Source organism: Anguilla anguilla, chromosome 1 (genome assembly GCF_013347855.1).
Source record: "Anguilla anguilla isolate fAngAng1 chromosome 1, fAngAng1.pri, whole genome shotgun sequence".
Classification (NCBI taxonomy): Eukaryota; Metazoa; Chordata; class Actinopteri; order Anguilliformes; family Anguillidae; genus Anguilla; species Anguilla anguilla.
The window spans coordinates 9,375,240-9,397,222 of NC_049201.1; the positions used below are offsets into that span (position 1 = coordinate 9,375,240).

At 43.8% G+C, this 21,983-nt stretch overlaps 2 protein-coding genes across 4 annotated transcripts in view; one reads left to right on the top strand and one right to left on the bottom strand.

The window, feature by feature from the left end:
* nid2a (nidogen 2a (osteonidogen)) overlaps positions 1–7,775 on the bottom strand; it is a 33,299-nt gene extending 25,524 nt beyond the window's left edge. For all 3 annotated transcript variants that reach the window (XM_035412253.1, XM_035412243.1, XM_035412233.1), the window contains exons 1-4: positions 7,407–7,775; positions 5,985–6,287; positions 998–1,239; positions 192–790 (exon numbers count right to left, since the gene is read on the bottom strand). In XM_035412253.1, the coding sequence (XP_035268144.1) occupies positions 192–790; positions 998–1,239; positions 5,985–6,287; positions 7,407–7,613 (1,351 nt within the window). In that variant the 5' untranslated portion in view covers positions 7,614–7,775. The remainder of the gene's footprint in view (positions 1–191; positions 791–997; positions 1,240–5,984; positions 6,288–7,406) is intronic.
* A 1,615-nt stretch (positions 7,776–9,390) lies between these two features.
* LOC118224657 (prostaglandin D2 receptor-like) lies at positions 9,391–14,259 on the top strand. The gene is made up of 2 exons (XM_035412264.1): positions 9,391–10,325; positions 12,623–14,259. Exons 1-2 carry the CDS (start codon positions 9,534–9,536, stop codon positions 12,953–12,955), a joined length of 1,125 nt encoding a protein of 374 aa, XP_035268155.1. The 5' UTR covers positions 9,391–9,533; the 3' UTR covers positions 12,956–14,259.
* The last annotated feature ends 7,724 nt before the right edge of the window (positions 14,260–21,983 follow it).

Here is a 21,983-nt window from a genome sequence, read left to right on the forward strand (position 1 = left end):
AAAAAAAAATTGAATAATTGGAATTTTGGCTTTTTGCTTAACTTCAACAAAAAGGGATCTGCTGAAGTTCCGTGAATCCTGGTCAAGTTAGCTGTACCAGCTGTAGAAATATCCCCCTTCTCTGGAGGGTCATTTGTTTCGTGAAGACTGTCCTGTCACCGTACCGGTTCAGGCTCCCCCACACTGCTTACCCCCAGAGTCGAAATTCACGTCCTCGTCCACGCTGACCACGTGGTGGTCGGGGGCGTGCGGTGGCCTGCTCTCCAGGAGGGGGGTCCCCTCCCGCCCAGGGAAGGCCTCGGACCCGGCGCGAGGAGGGGGGTGCTGATGGGCGTCCTCGCGGGGGAGGTTTCGGGGCTCCGGCAAGGGGTACTCCCCGGGGCCCGAGCCCGGGGACGAGGGCGGCAGCGCTTCGGGGTGCCGGGGGTCAGAGTTCAGCGGGAGGTCCCCGCCGTACGGCTGGAGGCGCGGCTGGTCTGGCAGAGCCTGCGGCTCGCGTACCCCGGTGAGAGAGGGGCGGAGCTGGGTGGGGCCGTGCTGCACCGGGTGCAGGAATTTGGAGTCGGGCTGGACGGTGGGGTAGTCGTCGTCCGTCGGGTCATAGAAGGGATCGTCGGGGTCTGGGTAGTCCCCCTCGGGGTACTCGGGGGTGGTGCTGTGCCTGGGGTCCCGGCCCATGGGAGGGGCCGTGGGTACCGGCCCGCCCAGCGAGGCCGGGACCACGTTCTGGAAGGAGAAGCCGTTGCCAATGTGGAACAGCCAGACCCCGGGATCGCCGGTATTCCCCAGTCTGGAAGGAACGGGACAGTTAGGGCCAGGAGTCACCACAGAATGCTTCACTCTTTCACAAACCGCACGCGTTCAAGAAACAGTCCCGGCAGGTGACTGCCGCGGCCAAATTTAAGCAGAAATCAGATCAACGTTTCTCTTTATTTTAAGATGTCGATTAATCAAGCAGACCACCGTTTGGACGGTGCCGGGCGGGACGGGCGCTCACTGGTAGAGGTGTTTGACGCTCTGCTCGTTGCTGGTGAGGCTGTAATAGGGCCCCTCGGTTCGGGAGAAGAGGAAGTAGGACACCTCGCCCCTGCTGAAGCCCACTCGGGCCGAGAGCTCCAGCTGAACGTTGTAGGACTCCTTGGGCCGGGTCCCGAAGAACTGCAGCCCGTCCTCGGGGTACAGGAACAGCGCGTAGGAGTCCGTCTCATCGTACCCCAGCACCACCTGGAAGGTGTTCACCTGCGGGGGCAGAGAGAATCGTCACATCACCCGCAGGGTTCAGCCATTTTGATTGGTAAACTCTCTGGTCCAGCTACACTTAAAATATGTCAGTATTTCCGTTAAACACTCGCTGGGTTCAGAAGTGATGAGTTAGCAAAGACAGTCGGTTAGGACAGCCCAGTTATATGTTTAAAACAGGATATGTTCTGACATCAACGTGTTTTTCATTGTGCATATCTCAATTCTTTTGCAACTGCCATTTTACCAGTGACCACTTCACCAGTGCGAAATAGCCATCAGCACACACTTAGCCGCTACGCGCACACAGACCCTCGCATCCAGCCACTTCCCTATCAGCAGACACTGGTGTTCACCGCTCTTGCTCTGGTTCATGGGATGCGCCCCAAATTCCAGGACCGAATCCTGGCCGTGCCAGTGCTGACTGTGGCCGGTAGCTCCACAGGGACACACATGAATGTGAGCATTCCCAGAGTAAAGGAGGGTTCAGTCGGCAGGGCTCTGCGTGTCCTCTTTCCCTAGCAAACCTCCGCTGGTTGACCGGACGTCTGCAAGCCCGTCTGTCCAGCTGCAGTAATCGGGGGCTGATTTACATGGGTATTCCCTTCTTCGCTAAGGGGTGTGGCGGAGTGTGGCACAGTGGATAGGGAACTCGGCTTGTAACCGAAAGGTCGCAGGTTCGATTCCCGGGGAAGGACACTGCCGTTGTACCCTTGAGCAAGGTACTTAACCGAAATTGCTTCAGTATATATCCAGCTGTATAAATGGATACAATGTAAAATGCTATGTAAAAGTTGTGTAAGTCGCTCTGGATAAGAGCGTCTGCTAAATGCCTGTAATGTAATGGAACACTCCTGTTAGGGGTCCTGTTTTTCTCACCCTGGGAACCAGCATTAACCTCACATCACTCTCAGCTCCTCCTAAGGTTTTAACGGCCACTTACAGCGCACAGCGTTAAACAAACTTCCCCTAAAAAAGGTCGGCCTGGATGTCGCCCTTCCCGGCAGCTCCCCTGGTTTTACAAGCCAGCAGCTCACCTCACCAAGCTGTGGGACAGTTCCAGTCCTTCTAACAAGTTTATGGAGCTTTTTTTAAAGCCATCCTGTCCCGCCCCCCACTGTTTTTCACACCCCGTTTAAAGGTGGCCTACACAGCCACTGGAGCCGTAATTAAAAGTGGTGCAAAAACCGCGGGTCCTGAAGTCCCGCCTGGGCACTTTGTTAGACAGCTGCTCTGCTCTCGGTGCCATCTAATTAAACCCCCCCAGAACACGGCTTTTTGGGCCTGCGGGATTTATCTTAAATTGTCAGACATGACGGACTAACTTTGTGGCCACCCACCGCCTCCCCGGCTGAGGTTAATGCAATCTGTGAACAAGGGGAACATAAGTTAACGGTATCTCGATACCATAACCACCCCCTCCCCCACACCCCCCCCCCCCCCCCCCCCGCCCTTCCCCCCACCCCTCAGAGAGTCAGGCACAGCGTGAAATACCTTAATCAATCCAGCCTAATCCCAGCAGTTCAGAATGAAGCTATCACCCCCCAAAACAATGTCCCAATGCCCTCACCCCCACCCCTAGGGACACTCCTGCATCTGGCTCAGAGTACCACAACCCCCCTCCCCCTCCCCCCCCTCCCCACCCCCCCCCCCAAATTCCACAGCAAAGCCCCCAGCCTCCAGCCTCACACTCTAATTACCACACTGCCTCCGAGCGGGGCACAGAAACACGCCCATAAGCAAGATCGCTTAAAGATGTTGTTGTAAATAATTAGGCTCCCACGTGTGGCAAGACCTGGACAGGCGAGACAGTGTCCAGCCAGGAATGGCAATGCGAGGGCACAGCGCTGTACAAGATGGCCGACGGAAAGCCAGACCTGCTCACTGGGAATTTTGGCAGCCTGTTTGTTTAAAGCAGCGACAAGTCCACAAGATCTTACTGGATGATGGGCATCTGGAGGAGGAGGAGGAGGAGGAGGAGGAGGAGAGGGAGCGGGGGGAGTGGGGCTGTGGGGCTGTGGAGACCCACAGCCAAGATAAGTTCGTGAAGACAAATTAAGTTAGTGAAGACAGATCCCAAAGGAAAACACAAGGGATCATCTGCAGTTTTTCCACCCCAGTAATGCCAGCTATTCTGCTGAACTAGCCCACTTTAAAAAATAATGCATGTGCTACAAAGAGATGAAAGGCCCAGTAAAGCAAAGCTAAACAAAAACAGAGCCAAGACAGTGTGTAAGGACTGATGTCTCCAACATACAACCACGGCGTTGGAACACCTGTGAGACTCTAGTGCATGTTTCTATTAAACGGCCATTAACTCCACTGAATAATAAACATGTTAGGGACTGCAGCTACGTGAGTCACCCGTGTCTGGGAATGCAGAGACAGCAGGGGAAACCCTCAAGTCACATTTGAAGGGGTGTGTGAGAAGAATCTCAGCGCTGTGGCGCACGGAGTCGGCCTTTCTTAACATCAACTCTGAAACAGAGCAGCTGGACTCCAGCAGGAGGGTATGGGACCCACCAGCAGGGCTGACGTAATTTATTTGTTTCCACGAGTTCTCATCTCGACTCTTTGTTGTTTAGAAGCAGAAGAAAATGGGGGGGGGGGGGGGGGGGGACAGTAGGTAAAGATAAGGAAGATGAGTTGTACCTGATTAAACCCAGGAAGACCCACTGTCATACATCATAGCCAGAAATATGCTAGTTATTTTAACAGAACGAGAGTGGTTCATTTTCTCTGACTTTGTCTACCAGTCAAAAATAACCTTGAAGGTATTTTAAAAGGCAATCCATTCTTCCCGGGAGACCTCAGTAAGACAAGAGACCAGAACTGAGTAGGTAGAGAGAACAAGTCAATCTGGGATTTTGCTAAATAATGTCGATTTGTGCTTGCCTATGAACGGGCGGCTCACCGAGTTGGCTGTTCCCAGCTCAGCGTGCTACAGGACTTCTGAGGGAAATCTGGGGAAACAGACTTGATCCCTCGTTTCTTTCCAGCAGCTGAGCAGCAGCAGCTGCAGACAGCTTGACTGCTCACCCTGCGCTTTGTGTCCACAAGACTAGGACACTACCAACCAGCTTGGAAAAGAACAAGTCGGTGCTTTAGCAAACGGTTTTACTGTCTTGCTCATTTCACACATTTTTTCAAAATGAACCGTTTCATAAAGAGCATTTTAATAACCCTCCAACAGAGCACACAAAACCCACACGTAACACATCTTCAAAAGACGATATCTTTGTGTCATGTAGCTTCAATAAAGCATTGCACATCCTGTTTGCCGCCAGAGAAGGGGAACCCCCTCGATCGCTGAGACTCAGCTAAACGTGTTTTTGAAGAGCTTCGTTACCAGTGCAGGGGTGACTGGCTTATTTATTTGTGACAAATAAATAATGAAAGACAATGTTTTATTTTCAGCGCAGCTCTCTCTCAAATTTCTCGGATCGGGCCAAAAACGGCAACGCCAACAACAGTAAAGCCTATTCATTTGAGCGCATTAGAATAAACGCGCGGCACAGAATATTCTGACCCGCGTGCTCGTCTTCCATCGGGGCTGAAATTGATCCATTTTCACTCTGGGCCCCCAGGAAAACAACCCCAGACCTTAATGAACGATTCAAAAAAAATTATATTTTTTGGAGACACTCAGCTTTTCATCCCGCGAAAGCTGTTTGGGCTCCCTGTCCTCGCCCTGCTAACAGCTGACCAGTTTAAAAGGCCATTATCTGAGATCACGCTGAAAGACACGCCACATACATTCTGAAATCCCTCCCTGTTTAGAAGTTTGTGCGCAGGCCAAAGTTTCCAAAGCGTTCAACAATTAAGGTGGGACACGGCTACCTGACGCAGTCGACATCGGTAATCTGTTTCAAATGGAGCTTAATAATCAGTAAACGTGCATTTATAAAGCCCTCTTAATAACGCGAACAGCACACACTACGTAAACAATCCTGAGTATCAGTTTATCTTTGACTCCTTAAACAAGCAGCTGTGTGTACAAGACCAATTTCAGTTGCTCACAATAGCTTGCTTGTGTTGCTTGTTTGAGTGCAGCATAATTTATTTCACCTAATAGATTAGTGTGAAAGCCCTCTCATTATTATTATTATTATTGTTACTTCTGGCAGCAGCCTCGTGCAGATTTCCTGTGAACAGCACAAGCCTTGCATTTGAGCAGACCAGGACATGGTTTTTTCTCTTTTCCTTATGTAAGCACTTGCATAGCGCGAGCATTATGCTCTGCGGTGTATCCCAGAACAATGGTGTGATCGGCTTAAACTCATATCTTTCTTCAGGATCTCACTGGCACAGTTACAGAGGGATATGTTATCAGATTAATTTGAGCTGCTGACACAATGTATCTTTTTTCCCTCTGAAGAAAACTTTTGCCGATGCACTTTAAAAATTGGTCTCAGTGAAAGATGAAACAAAGGTGTCATTTACATAAACTTGTAATAATGCCAATATTACAGTCTTGTTTGACTTCTCCTGTTTTTTTAAATTTATTTAAACAACACATGACTATATATCGTGGAATGATTAACATTAAGTAATCACTAAAGACAGGTTCTGTGGGACACGCTTCTGAGATGGGGTCAGCATGTGGTTGTGTGGGGTGAGGGGGGTGCGCTTGGGTGGGGATGCAGCTGATGACCTGCCCTGATTACCTCTGACCCATGAGAGAGGTCACAGTGCAGTCAAAGCGCCCACAACCACGGAACGGACAGACCATTTTGTACTCTCACCCTATTGGACGGCCCAGAGTTACGGGTCAGCTCCTCGTAAGCCCCCACGTTCTCCCAGGTGGCGATGACCGCGTAGGAGGGTGTGAAGCGGGCATCCGGGAAGCCCCGGTTCACTTCCTGCGCAATCCGGTTGAGCACGCGGGGAGATTCCTCCAGCCGGTAATAGATGGCCCCTTTCCCGCGGCTTGTGTCGATGTCGGCCAGGAAGGGCGCGATGACGGGGAAGTCGGTGGGGAAGCTGTCGTCCACATACTGTTTCTCCATCGGCAGGTCTTGGGTGGATATAATTCCGTTTGTGGCCACCTGAGGACGGAGGGGAGGGAATTACGTTATGTTGATCATTTAACAGCATCTGGACAGCACAGTACTTAATGCTCATCGCGCTGTATTTTCTAAGGGATATTGGCAACTCATATTTTCATTGTTCACAACTGCCTGAAATGTTATCTTTCAACACTGCTTAAATTCTGCCTGTTTTTTTTTTCTTCATAATAAAATATTAAACTTCTAAACATTTCTATGGAAGTACCATCTGTTCGTGAGTTTTAGTTGGCAACTGATACTTGCCTGTTAGAGTGGGCAGTAGATTACACCCTGCTAACTGCCCCACATAAAATGTTTTAAACGAGTTACTTTACATCTGGTGTGAGGCTACGATGACAGCTTTACTATTCCATCTCGCGAGTTTAAGGACTTTTGCAGATTCCCAGAACACCACAGATGTCGACAATCGATCGGTTAGCGCAAGAAAATCGGTCAGTCCAACACGGCTCGTGCGTAAACCCTTTTGGGAAATCCCCACGTGTGGTTTAATTTAATAATGTTTAACAGATAGAACGGAAGTTGAGTACCACGGTCTGAAGAGAAAGCTAAACAGTCCATAGCCGTTTTCCTTCGTGTGGGTTATTCTGGGTCACAGCATACAACTCAACGCATCCACTCTGAGGGAGGTACGAGTTCCCTGAGTTTATATCAGGGTATAAGTTAGGCTTCTGCACTTGACTACAACAGAATGATAACACCATAATATAGAGTCCGGCTTAGAAGTCCGATTAACTTGATCAGAGAACTTGAAGTTTAATATTTGCAATTCTACTCACAGTGTAGGTATGATACCTATTAGGCATACTAAATAACCGCTTCATACACACGTTTGTATATTATATCAATGTGTTTTTTCTTCTTCTTATCTTCAAAATTCATTTGTAATTTTTAAACTAGTTCTTTTTATTTAATATATCATAAATAGGCCAGCAAGTCGTTCGTTCGCCTTCAATAGATACGTGTTGCAATGCACGTGCGCAGAATATTGGCATAGTTCACCAGTGGTAGCCTTCCTTCACAACATGTATAGTAACTTAAATGCTAAAATACACAGTGCCCCATGTCGAAAATATAATGTTCTATATTTGATTTACTTACGTATAAATCACTGAACTGCGCTTCATAGAAGAACATGGGCTTCTTTAGCTCGAGCGCTTTGGAGGTTTCATCGTCGCCCTCCTGAAGAATTAAATCGCCGTTGTCTGGCCCATAGGGGAAAATGTCTTTCCTTTGGATGGCTGCTACAAAATAGACAGTCCATGAGAGTTTGAGAAAAAGTATTGTCAATTTCATCCACATATTCATGTTGCGGCTAAAATCGACGCGGCATTGATCAGGAGGAAAAAATTCGACTTCACACCCTGAACGAGCGGGGATTCGACCAGCGGCGGACGAAGCTGATAAGAAGCTTAGGGGATCTCAATTTCTATAGGAATTTCAACCTACATCAACTTCTACCCCTGACCCAAGTACTCAAGAAAAGTAAAACAGGAGGGATCTAGTGGGACAGTAGCCGCTGATTGGCTACATTGCTCCTGACTGGCAAGACACTGGACACCATCTGGTTTTCATTTTAAAAATCTAAAGTTTTTTTTAAATCACTCACAAAAGAGTTTCTCATAGCTCCTTGTCCGCCTCGATGCGAGCTAACGTTTTAGTCACTGTAGGAGTGGAGGGTCTGTGAAAGCTCATATTTGATAAAACTCGTCTCTTTTGACAATATCTAAAATTACTTAGTCAATTTGCGCTTTGCGCATTAGAATGCCCTTACGTACGCGGTTCGGCGATTAGACGGGACAAATTCTAACCTCTACTATAAACCGCAATTGTAAATATCCCATGTTCTGAAGGCGCAAAAGGTAAATGTATTAATATTTTATTAGGCCTAGACTAGGAAGTCGCACTGAGTTTTAAATCAATTCAGTAAGTGAAACAAAGCAGGGTAGGCACAAATGAATAAAATCAGGTATGAGACACAAGTCAAAGTAATACAAAAAATTTAAACAGTATTTTGGAGAATTTGTATCTTAATAGTAGACCTAATAGTAGCCTACATTAAGTAGTTTCTTATCCTTGCTATGTATAAACCAGATTCGACGCTAAATGAATTAGACCAAAATGAGAATGTCATTGAAACATTATTATTATTATTATTATTCAGACAGAACACAGCGATGCAACATTGGCCACTGCACGGGGTATTTCCTTCGTTTCTCATAGAATTCTTTAGACTCCGTTTTCAGTTAATTGGCTTGGAAGTTATTATCACATCATTAACAATATAAGTCTTATGAATGTTCATTTATTTATATGTAAACAGTTTTTTTGGAGAGAGATTATAATTTGAACGTTTACATTAGGAATTGTAACCAAATTATAACTCGTGAAATGATTCATTTCTATTGAAATGAAGACGAAAGAAATTTACTTTAGGTGCGCAGCGCCGCCTTGTGGCGCTTTCTGATTGAAGTGCCGTCTGAATCTCAAATAACCGTAATAGCTGTGTTATAAATAGTACAGGCGCCCCAGGAATTCAGACTAACAACTGTTTTTTAAAGTTTTTTTTTTTTTTTTTTTTGAAAGGGAAAGGTCTTAGAGCATTAAGAAAGGTGCCTGCAAAAATGAGAAAAGTAGAATTCTCCAGAATACCACACGATGGCAATCTTACCGAACAAAACGAATTATTATTATTATTATTATTGTTGTTGTTGGCTTTATTTTGTTGCTATAGTGGTTGTGGTTTTAGTGGTGTCTTAACAGCAACAACAATAATAACAATCCAAATCCTAATATACTAATTCAAATACCAATTCGAAGTTTGACTATTGTGTAATATTATATGAAACTGTACTCTAGTCCGCCAAAGGAGCAGTCAATCACCATGTTGCTTTTTCGTTTAAAGCAGACTGTCCTTCATTAACTCATTCAGTAGTTCAGTACTACGTTTTTTCACATTTCAAATTTTAATAGTCACAATAGCCTGTCATATGCCTATGACTGTATGAGAATGCTCAGTAGTGACACACGTAATTAATACGTGTGGTCGAGGAGGCATCGACCTTGTTCCGGGAAGTGAAGCAAATGTGTACCCTGTCTGTCCACTATTTGTCCAATATTAAAGATACTGGAGGAGCATGCTCACATGATCAACACACAACTCCCACGCAGTCTGATATTTAAGTCGAGTGTTTTGTCTTCCGCCAGCAGCACCAAGAACATCACAGGATGACCTGCAATTCTAGTTGCACCATTTCAGGTGAGAAGATGAAACCGAGCGTTCTATACCCGGTGGCGCTTTTCACGACGGGTTTGATTGGTAATATCATCGCTCTTTGTATCATTTTTCGACACAAAAGCATCGCACCGGGCAAACGTGTTTCAGTTTTCTATGTGTTGGTCTCGGGCTTGGCTTGGACGGATCTGCTGGGAAAAGTTTTACTGAGTCCAGTAGTATTGGCATGTTATGCACTTTCCAAATGTCTATCGCAAATCAGCAGACACTTGTGCAACACTTTTGGGTTGCTGATGTCTTTCTTTGGACTGTGCCCCACACTAATCCTACTGGCAATTGCAGTGGAATGTCTGCTCTCCGTTGGATATCCTTATGTCTACAATCGGCAAGTTACCCGGAGGAGAGCGCTGATGTGCTTATTCAGCATCTACGCGTTCAGTTTTCTCTTCTGCGTCCTGCCCCTCTTCGGTTTCGGCGACTACCGGCAGTACCACCCCGGGACCTGGTGCTTTATCAGACTGAATGACACGAGACCCGCGAACAAGGCGTTTTCCTTGGTATATGCTACGCTCTTGACATTGGCTATCCTTGCAGTGGTTATCTGCAATATGCTGGTCAAAATCAACCTGATGAAGATGTACAAGCTTACCCGCAAAAGGTGCATTTACAACGCCAGCGCGCGAACGAGAACCACCGCGTCTCCCCAGCATTCCGAGGAGCTGGATCACTTGGTCGTTCTCATGCTGATGACCTTGAGCTTTCTCATTTGCTCCATCCCTGTAACGGTACGCGCTTTCTGATACCAGTCGCATTTTGACGGCATTTATACGCTCTCTACTTTGCGTAGAACTCTCCGCTGCCTGCACTTGAATTCACGAAAAGTTGATATTTAATGCTGACGGAAATCTGGCATAAAAATCGAAACAAAACCTACAGGTAGTGACTGAAAACTGCAATTGAACTAATTTCTTAAGTTCTCCAACAGAAAATTGTCGACGTACGTTTGCATTAAATATAGCCAATGAAAAACGCTTAAATGTACTCTGACCTCAAGTTGATAAACCAAGAGCATATAAAACCATGTTTTTATTGACGGTGAAACAATGTATATGGTGCTTTAAACTCAGAAACAGCGGGTTTCCAAGGATATACTCACATTGAAAAGATTTGCAAATGGCTGACAACATTTTTTAAATCTTCTAAATTCTTTATACATTTCTTGATGTTAACGGACAAAGCACCAGTCTGGAAATATAACAAGAAGGGCGACATTTAATACATTTAACATGTATTTTAGTCAACAAATTTATAGAGAGCGTATAAATAGTTATTGAATATTGATGATAGTTATTTTGTGTCAGAGTGGTATGAGGGTTTCCAAAGGTTTTAGTCTTTTATTGCCTGATGAGGGATGATTACTCTCTTAATGACACATATCAGAAAGATATTCACGTTCAAAATAAATAAAATTCCATAATAATCTAATTTCCTTAAACAGTGATTTATCACTCAGTCAGGTAATTTTTCACTTTGTTACGTACCGTAAATGATTGACAGAAGAAAATGTATTCATAGACCTACAGCTGAAATCAATTAAGTCTCAAATGCTGAATGTGTACATCTGGTCACTGATACTGAACCATATGTGGAAAATTAACAGTTAAAGGACAAATGGTAATGAGCTAATAAGCTAACATTCTTAATGTCTGTTAGACCCAGACATTGATGTAATTAAAAAAATAATTATTTTACTCTTAAAACCTTTTTGTAGGAGGCATCAGACAAGGAACATGTTGAAAAATGACCATTTTTATGTTTTGGTGCAAATTTCTGAACGTGCAGTAAAAATGCGACATTTGGTTCAAGCGGCAGCAGAAATGGCCATAATGCTTCCCAGTAAGCATACTCATCACTTACATACTCACTGATACGGTTGTGCTTGTTTCAAAACTAAAACTTTATTGTTTATTTGTGATGATAACATGACAATCACATGTTGAAGTTTTATTCTTATTTTATTCTTTAACTCCTCAAGTAGCCTAATCGTAGTTTGTTAGTGTGGATCCGTCTCCATGTCTCCCTGTTCCGTGTGATGCAGAAGGAAGCAGTTCTTGAGATCTGTATAGGAGTGGCGGAAACATCACATCTGTGGCTATTGTTTGCACATCTCGAATTGCAATGTTTGCAATGTCCTTACTGGGCAGTGTCCGACCTGTAGCTGGATTTTCTGCTCTGCCTGGCATGCAAGCGTGCACGAGTCTACGCGTGTGACATTACCGTTGTCGATACCGTTGTAGGGGCGATATAGCTCAGGAGGTAAGACCGATTGTCTGGCAGTCGGAGGGTTGCCGGTTCAAACCCCGCCCTGGGCATGTCGAAGTGTCCTTGAGCAAGACACCTAACCCCTAACCTCTAACTGCTCTGGCGAATGAGAGGCATCAATTGTAAAGCGCTTTGGATAAAAGCGCTATATAAATGCAGTCCATTTACCATTTACCATAACACAGACTGGCGACAGTCATGAAACATTAACTGGAGCACATGGGAAATGTAGGGCTATGGTCCTTGATTGGAGGGGATAGGGGGGAGGTAGGGGGTCTAGTGCCTGATCGCCCATCAACTGTACACAGTAGTGACACAATCATAAGGTATTCACTGGAACTCCTGTAAAACAGACGGCGAATACGGTCATTCTGGTATTTTGAAATGGGTGGCGGTGGTGGGGGAGAAGCAAGCGAAGTTTGTTGGTCACCACATCTAACACAATGACACAAGCATAAAATACACTCCAAATATGCTGTTAAAAGATAGTATAGGGCCTAAGAAACTGGGAAATGTTGTTCTAAACTTATTTTTGGAAGAAAAAAAGGTGTGTCTATGGCCCCTGGAAAAAAATGGTATGTTTTTGGAACACTGGGCCTCAGAGAGGCAATTAAACATGAGATAAGCTGGAACTAAAAACCTTTGTCAAACATTTAGAAGAGTTTCCTTTGATCTGTAGTATCCTTCTCTCCTTGTGTCTGTTAAGGATGCTTCGCCTTCGGTTCACCCTTTAACCTACATTTTGCAATCCATTCCTCAGGTCCGGGTGTACACTGGTGCCTTTTCTTCATACGAATGTGCACCGTGGGAGGAAGAGCAGCGGGACTTGTTGGCAATGCGTTTCCTCTCGGTCAACTCCATTGTGGATCCTTGGGTTTTCATCATCTTGCGCACCTCCCTCTGCCGCAAACAGTTGCACAAGCTGTTTGATAAACTATGTATGTCACGTACGCCACGGACGACTTCAGCGACACCAGATCCCAACCCTTGCCACATGCGTACCGGTAGTCTTGGAGACGGTGGTCACACCCCAAGCACCGTACAGGATCGCCTGGAATTAACTGCCTGGGATGATTTTCAAGGGCCGAAATAGCGCGCAGATAAATTTCAAGATGCATGTGAAAAAAAACTGCTGCGCAGTGGGATTACAGTCTTTCTATTTTCTGACAATGTGGCTGTATTACTGCTTGTTAGCCTATGTCGCGGTACGACAGAATCACCGCCATTTGTTTTGGAAAAGGACGAAGAAAGACTAACTGCTACCTAACTGTGTACAGTAGGCTAATTCAACCACTAAAGACCAATATAGCTCTGTCTGCTTAGGAGCATATCCATCTTGCTATTTTAACTCAAGGCGCGTGTTTTTATTTTGTTTACTGACGACTTTAGGGTTAAGTTCATAATTCCAGCGAGATTTCCAACCCCACAAGCCATTAAAATATACATTTAAGCATTTAGCAATCGCTTTTTAACCAGAGCGTCTTCCATAAGTACGCACGTCAACGTTTAGGAAACGAGAAACGCTGAGGACTGTGTGACAACCAATAGTAGAAATTAATACGTACATTTACGACAAATGTAAGTACCATACTAGGGGCAAGAGGGAGGTTGAGAGCATACTGGTGCTCAATGTAGCAAGTCTGCGATAGACAGTTACTCAACGGTCCAGCTTGTGGTGGGGAGCTTATTCCACCACTGGCGAGCAAAGAGGCATGACTCAGAGAAGGGGGAGATAGTACGAGACATGACTTTAGGGAAGGGAAGGCCGTCAGAGAAAGAGGAGCAGAGTGGTCTTGCAGGAGTGTGTATGGTAATGAACCTCGAGAAAGAGGGAACGGTGCCTGTTGATGCATCATCGATGGGACTAGGAATGTGTATTTTATTTTGGCCACAACTGGTTAGCAAGCTTTGTCCGGATCGTGTTTTATTTATTATGAAGCAAAACTGCAATAAATCTTTTCAATAAATGGAAAGCGCAGCGATAATTAAGGAACATAAGTCTTGATCCTGGCATACAAAGTAATAAACCAGATTTGTTTGTTTAATTATTAATCAGTGATATAAAGCATTTATTTGAAAAACAAAGAAAAATACAAGATTGTTGGCCTGTGTTTTGTTTATTTTTTCCCTGTATTTTAATCTCTGTCATATCAGGAATACTTGGAAAAACCAAAGAGATCATGTTATGTCCAAGATCAAGAGCAGAATTTTAACCATTTCCAACCTCATCCTTTTAAAGTTATTTTATGTTTTCATCAGGAAGCTTGGCTGTCCTTCTGTTCACCAGCTGAAAAGTAGCAAGTTCACAAGAGTGCATTCTGACAGTATTTTGGATTCATTTATTTTGCATACAAGGTTTTGTGTACATACCCCCCAAAAATAAATAAATGAATAATACATACTACCTGCCTTGCTGTACATAATGAATGAACGGGTTAAAAAAAATCTATGTTAGTTTTAAAGATCACTACAAAATATGATGAATGAAAATGTGCCTTATCAGAAAGAGGAGCTGATCTGAACTCAAAGTTATGTTGGAGCATAGATATAACGAATGGCATCTAATGGAGTGCAAATAGATACACTACAGCTGGATCTCATTATTGTCTAAAAAAAAATAGGAAGTGAGCAACTTACTGCAATCAAATCAACTTTCAGACTCCATTTTTCCCAGGAACTGTCCACCACAGAGCTCTGAGGAAGTTAGCCATGAAAGACTCCACTAAACTGCGTCCCCCGGGAAGCGGGTCTACAATAGCACATTACCGCAAAGCGAGTCCTGAGCATTGTAAACATCTTGACAAACCACGGCTGATAGAAGCCTATCCTCGCAACTAATGCAGACTCTGCAGCTTCGCTCACCAAAAAACACGCGTGTGTAATTCGCAGCAATGGCCACTAGAGGGCACTAGAGAATAAAACTGAAGCCAAGTCGAACGTCCCTCGGCACTGTTCTAGCACATATTATACCTTCGCAGAGGAGGAAAATCCCGGTTCAGAAAGTATAAGTCCTCCCCAGTATTTTGTTACAGTCACCTGGGTTTGCTGATTAGCACAATTCTTCAGCCGCGAGGTTGAACTAATTACTGAAATCAGGTGGCTGAGTTAGTGATTGGAAGAAACACAACGCAGGATTTTTACTGTCTGACCTCTGGACTTGCCACATCTGAAACAGTGCTACACGTCAAGTCCTGAAGGTTGCAGTGTCTGCAAGCATTTGCTCAAACCATTCGGTTTCCAGAAACAGGGTTCTAGGAAAGCAAAATGTGTCAATTCTGTGTTGTAGTGTGCTTCAAATGTAATTTCTGATACAGTCAGAAAACAGAATACTATCAGATCATCAGAGTAGTGTAATATGATGCTGAAAGGCAGCTTGCACACAAGAAATATTAAGATTTGCTTTGTACTGGAATCACAAAAACAGTCAGCATTGTCATTTCAGTTTTTTTTTTCTTCATTTTTCCCTCCTGCAATGAAAGGACTGTGGGCAAAACAGAACCTCTCTTTTTGCAAAACAAAAAATTCTAATATATTTTAATTGAAATTTTTTTCAAAACAAAGTAATACCCCTGGTATGTGTTCTAAATAGTTTTTTTTTTTTTTTACAAATGTCCTTTGCATGGGTTTCATTCATTCATTTAATGATTGTTTAATATATTTAATTACTTTTACAGATAGTAACATTATATGTAACATCATAATTTCTTAACAGCTTTAAATAGCTTCTTTTAGTTTTCCTGTCATAAAAGTTGTGGCGATGCATTCCAGTCACTGGATGATCGTACTTCCTGGCGAGCCCCAGTGTTACAAGCATTAACCCCTGTAATTAAATCACCAAAGGTCAAACTATGAATCAACATTTTCATTTAATGGCATTCTGGGAGGTTCAATTGCGGCATCCATTATTAAAGGGCAATGTCACGGCGCTGTGAAAATGCGCGTGTTCAGCCATAGCACCGGCAGTGTTGTTTTCTGAGGGAAGCCAGATCCACTTCGGGAATCATCCGTTCGGTAACCGGGGGACTGAAGGGTAAAATGAATTTAACGGGTAAGAAACGGAGTGATGAATGAAGATGCTAACAGTGCATCCTTCACATTAGCGCGTCTGTGAGAACAGCCTGTCACGTTAGTCCCCGGTGTTCAGGTGGCCACAGATACCGATGGAACACTGCTTTCCCTGAGCAAAGTACGAACATAAAAACTTTGAGTTTTATGGTTCTCAGTGGTCAACGCCCATCCTTGCGTAATAGTATATTATAGCTACTACTGTTCGAGATGAGCTACAAAAAGGACTGTGTGTCACTGATGTGTGCGGGTACTGTCCTTCAGTATATATATATATATATATATATATATATATGAATAAAAAGACCTTTACTACAAACAAACCCTTTAAAAAAATTTTTTTTTTAAACCAACATGATTTTATTGTAATTTCTCTAAATTGATAATAATAGTTGCATGTACTTGTACAACTCTGACCATAACTGGGCACAAGGCTTCACACCAAAATGCGTTAGCCATATCCAAAAAATAAAAAAGGTGTCTATGAGGTAGCGTCTCTCTCTTATAATAATAATAATAATAATAATAATAATAATAATTAAAGCCGCAAGCGGCGTTGGGAGGGGTCCAAGCATTGGCACAATTGTGCCCCCTATGGAGCGATTTTTAATCCTCCGATTATGTTCAAATTAACTAACAACTTTTATGTTTGGGGTCAATTGACCCCAGCAATATAAATCTGCAGAAAAAAATTGTAACTGAAAGTGTTACCCAAGTTTCCCTCTCAGCTACTTTAGGCCTTTCTACTGACCATTTTAATAGCCCAGTAAATAAAACATGACTCCCCCCATCCTCCCCTTATACATCAAGTATTGATTTTATATGACTATTGCGAAATATGCAAACGACTGTACAATCTAATTCATTGACCTAAAATTGAAAAGAAAGTATGTTTTGGTGGTTGCAGGTCTTTATATTGGTATTAAGTGCTCATTAAAAAAGAAAAATAACATTTGGAAAGAAACACACCTTTTATTATCAAGCATAGTAACATTTTATGTTCGTGGTCAATTTGACCCCAGGAAAAAATAGAAAAAATGTCCAACATTTCAAATGTTTAGGTTCAGAAAACACTTCAGAACATCAATAAGTAACAAAAAGTAATTCAATGAAGAAAAATACATGAAGAAACACTAATAAAAAGTAAATTAGTCACCAGAACTGAGTTTTGATAAAGAATGAACATAACAGCTCAACTAGGTACCCGTGGGTATCAATTCTTCATTCAAACGAGATAGGTGCAAGTTTGACACGCTCCTATCGTCCCTGCCTTATTCCCTGTCGTCAAAGCGTATAATGTGGGAGAGAACATGAAATGTCTCCAGAGACATTGTAGCTGGAAAAATTGCCCTACCAGTGTTAGCATTCCAAAGGCTTGCTGTTGCTTCACCTTTTGACTTGTACACTCCTGCCAAAATAAGCAAATCCAATATAGCATTGCTAGTGGGTCACACCCAGCTCTTTCCAATTGTCACCATACACACGCCTCCCCTCTAAGTTTGTCATCTCAAGAATATCCTTTTGCATTGATGGTGTTATGAAGAGTTCAAATGCAGACTTTATGTCTTGTACATGACTGCTAGCATATCTGGTGGGTCCTGAAACCATTTTGATGACATTAGCAGCACTAAGTCTACCCTGTCTTTCAACTGGGGCTCCAACCATGGTAGTTCTCCATTTTTGGAAGTAAACATGTCAGTTCTTGGTGGTTGAGAGATGACAGGAGGGTTTGTTGGTAGTTGAGAGGCGACAGGAAGGTTTCTTGGTGGTTGAGAGATGACAGGGGGGTTTCTTGGGGGTTGAGAGATGAAAAGAGGGTTTCTTGGTGGTTGAGACATGACAGGACGGTTTAGTGGTGGTTGAGAAACAAAAGGAGGGGCAGAACCAATGGTAAGATTGTATATTGCGTCCTGGGCCACACTGAAGGACCGCCTAGTCAACTGACATCCTCTGCGTGAGTGGAAGTACGTACTCATTCGCGCGCAACGGCGTCATATTAAAGTGAGAAACAACAAGAAGAAGCGACAACAACAGGCGCCCCAATGTCTTTGCAAACTTCTTCTTTTAATTTCCGGCAGAGTAGGCATTGCTGCCTCCCGCCAGTTAAAAACAACAACACATTTGGTCTTTGCAAACGAAAATGATGTACGTGTTTATTTGCCTATTGGGCGGGGAAGTGAGATCCAATCACAAGTGGTCACTCAAGATGCATGTGGAGACGCCTTCTGATGCCAGGCGTGAACTGGCATCCGTCTCGACTGAATCTAGACACAATCTGGATAGGTACAGGTTTGAACAGGGAACAGTGAGAGGTCGACAGCAGCCTCCCATCCCTGCAGCACACAGACCCTGGCCCCTCCCCCTTTCAGAATGAGAGCCATGCAGCCGCAGCAGTGGTGCTGATCAGGTGCTTTCAGAGGGCTGACAGAGGGATCATTCAGCGTTTGTCCAAAACTGCTGATGTCGGTGCGACGGTGGTTTCTAGAAGGGGTGGACTCACTGGGGACACGCTTGGTTACAATGGAAGTGGCAGATGGTGGAAATTATTTGGGAGCAGTCAATAAATAGGGGGTGACGGAGGTCATGGCAAGTTTGTTAAACCTTGAGAGTATTTGAAAAATAAACATATATATTTTCAATGGCAAGAAACATCCTCAGGTGCCAAAACCATGATACAAATAATCTTCATAAATTGGTATTATGACTTTTGAAAGCAAAACATTAGTTATGTCTGTATATGGTTAGAAAAAAGCAATTGTACACGTGTTATGTGCCACTGTTTTTTGACATGAATTTGTCTAAATGTCATTTGTTGCTGACTGTGATACATTCAAATTATTTCGAGGCACTGGAACTGGGGACATTTCCCTGAGGTGTGATTAATGGGTTAGAGGAATTGATTGGCCCTCGTTTCATGACACAAACCTTGTATTGAATTTGGCTTATTTCCATGGCAACATATCCAGGATCTTAGTCCTGTTCTAACCCCATGGTCATGCTAAGTCTACATTAGCTTGGCAGAGGTTCTAAAATGTCATCACTGCAACTGCAACCACTGAAATTAGAATCTCTGTTTTTAAAAACTGTTCATTAAAACCGAAGCTATAGATTAGTGAGGATTTGTTGTATTTCATGCTGTAAATAGAGATACATAAAAGGTCACACTCACAATATATATATATATATATATATATATGTATGTATTTTTTTAATGGGTGTTTTCATATCATAGAGAATAGGGGTGTTTTTATGTTGTGAAAGGAGTTGCTAGGTTACTGTTTAATAGACACACACTGGGTTTATAGCCCTCAAATTGTTGTAGGCAACTGTTTACAAATGTTCCAATATGACAATCAGTGGCTATTATGTAGCCTATCCTCCATTTTGAATTTTTGCAGTCTCCTGCATCATGGCAAGTGGTGGACACCTAATAATTTAATAATTCACAGTTGTATACCTATAAAAACCTATAAAATTTGTGTTTACTGAGTAAAACTACATTGAGATTTTATAGAGGTTTCATGAGAAAGAATAGGACTAACTTGGATTCATGCATAATGCATTAATTAAAACCAGATAACTTGTTGCAGGCTTGAATCCATGCCAAAGCTTTGGGCTAAAGTTCAATGAATTTGTTTGTTGTGACTGAAAGCCCATGAAGCTCCCTCTATCAGCAGATGTAACGAGCAAAAAGGAGGCCATCTTCTGTAAAAGGTGTTTTACACTACCACCCGTTTGAAGGGAGACCTCAAAATGTCTGTATACTTATTCACGGCAACTGAACGAGACGGCAACGTCCATTTTCAGCATGTTGCAGTGCTGACCGCCTGCTAGACCACATAGTAACAGATATGGTTGAGGTGGGCTTGGTGCAGGTTTTACACGACTGGCACAGTGTCTCTACATCGCAGGCGAATTACGAGCCTAGACAGGCTAAGTGGCCTGTTCTTATATATTTGTGTTCTATTGCATAAAGATTGACAGCTTTTTCCCAGTAAAAGTCTGCACACGCTTTACTCCGTAATTGGGAATAACCTTGCCTGGGGCATGTCCCACTTGAACACAGCAGCTAGGCGAATTTTCCAAACTGAGCCATCTGCACCTTTAAGTGCCACGCCCAAATCATCAGAAGAACGAGCCCCGTGCACGTCACACTGCAGTGATCATGGACTCAGTGCCAGAGGTGAAAATGTATTCAGAAGCGCATGCTCCTCAGGGGACCAGCAGCTCATTGACAAACACACCAGGCAGAAGGAGTTCTCCACTGATGCAAAGAGACGCTGCCTGCCTCATACGTCACGCACAGATCTGCGACACTGTAACTGGGCCAAGTCTCTACACACACACACACACACACACACGCACACGCACACGAACACGAACAAAAAGGTTAAATGCTTGTAAGTGTCAAGCTGCATTTCTCATACAGGATGAGGTTTCACACGTTCTGCTGTGAAGGTTCAGGTACCCCAGCTGTTCAGCGCAGCGCACGCTATTTGTCCCGTGGCAAACTGCCAATCTTGTCTGAATCTTGTTTGAATAAAGCTGTAGGTTTAAGAATCTCTAAAGCCTCCGTGCCCAGCCTAAACCACATTTTACCTGCAGGATGCACATTTTCACACTTCACTAAGACAGTCCCAGCCCTGAGGTACTGGCCCAGGCAGACTGCGCTGAGAATACAAGCGGGTGAAAGCAGCTGTAGGAGCCATTTACGCACGTTTTACATTTTATGGCTATTTTTTGCGTATTTTGTATTTTTGTTGCATGTGTCACATTTTTGCCCACTAGGGGACAGTCTTGTGGGAATATCAGGTGCTCACAAGCGCCGAGGAGAACTGGAAGCATTTATGCTCTGCTTGGAGGGTTCATTGTTCTAAACTGAACACGATTTCACTATTTTTTTTCCAAAACACTGTCAAACTCATGTAGAATAATGGCAATAACTTATTATTTATTGACCATGCCATAAAATAACGGGGCTTATGCCATTAAAAAAACAGTTTTTTCTCACTGGCAACATTGCTGCCATTTTAACAGATTATTTATTTTCATTGTACTATCAGAGCCATGGATTGTGTCTGCATTGCAAATACATTGGTAAAATAACCCCCCCCCCCAAAAAAAAGGGGTACATTTGGAAAATGGCATTTTTGGTGCTGAATAAAGAAAAAGAATCAAGACTGAAGGTCAGATGATTCAATCAAAATTTGTCATTAAATGTTACTAACAATTAATAGCAAGACTTTTTCAGTTCAACAATCACTAAAACCAACTTGACAAACTGAGTTTGTGAAGACAAAGTATAATGCTCTCATTTTCTTGTAAGTCCCATTTAAAGACGGGTGTTGGTCGAATACAGGCCTGATTGCCAGGGGCTCATATGAATGAACTCTTACTTGGAGCAGCCAGTACAGAGTCCTGAGTGCCTTTGAGACTTTACACACCGGTAGAAACAGCTGAGCCTTCCAGCCCTATAAAGTGAAAGGCTATTATTCCCATTTCCCATTTGTGTAAAAGAGCCGCAACTCTTTAACTGATTGGCCTTAACCCAGAGAAACTGGAGTTTGTACTTCTGGGTGCTGGCGTTCAGAACCTGACGAGACTTGGCGCAATTTCTCTCGAATTTCACAAGGCCTTGGTCAGAGGCAATCAGGGCCACACAGTGGCACTGTCAGGAGGCAGTTACACAGCCCACGCAGCACTGAAAGGTTACTCATCAAAAGAGAGGAAAGTAGGGAAATTCTGATTGTGTGTGTGGGGGCGTAAGATGACACCCTACGATGCTCCAGGACAACTCTGATATTAATGTCGGGCAATAAGAGAAAATCTCTCCACCAGAGGCATCGATGCAGTTACAGTCCAACAGTCCAGCATACAGGCACACAGACTGCACGACCTGCATTTCCCCCATCAAAAACTTGCACACACGTGTGATACAGGAGCAGCACGGTGGTGCAGTGGATAGCACTGTCACCTCACAGCAAGAAAGTCCCAGGTTCCAATTCCCTTCTGTGTGGAGTTTCCGTGTGGGTTTCCTCTGGGTTCCTCCCACAGTC

Excerpts from the sequence above, each read along its gene's own strand:
- LOC118224657 (XM_035412264.1), top strand. The coding sequence starts at position 9,534 with ATGACCTGCAATTCTAGTTGCACCATTTCAGGTGAGAAGATGAAACCG. Across the intron at positions 10,326-12,622 it reads TTTGCTCCATCCCTGTAACG|GTCCGGGTGTACACTGGTGC; the intron begins GTACGCGCTTTC and ends TCCATTCCTCAG.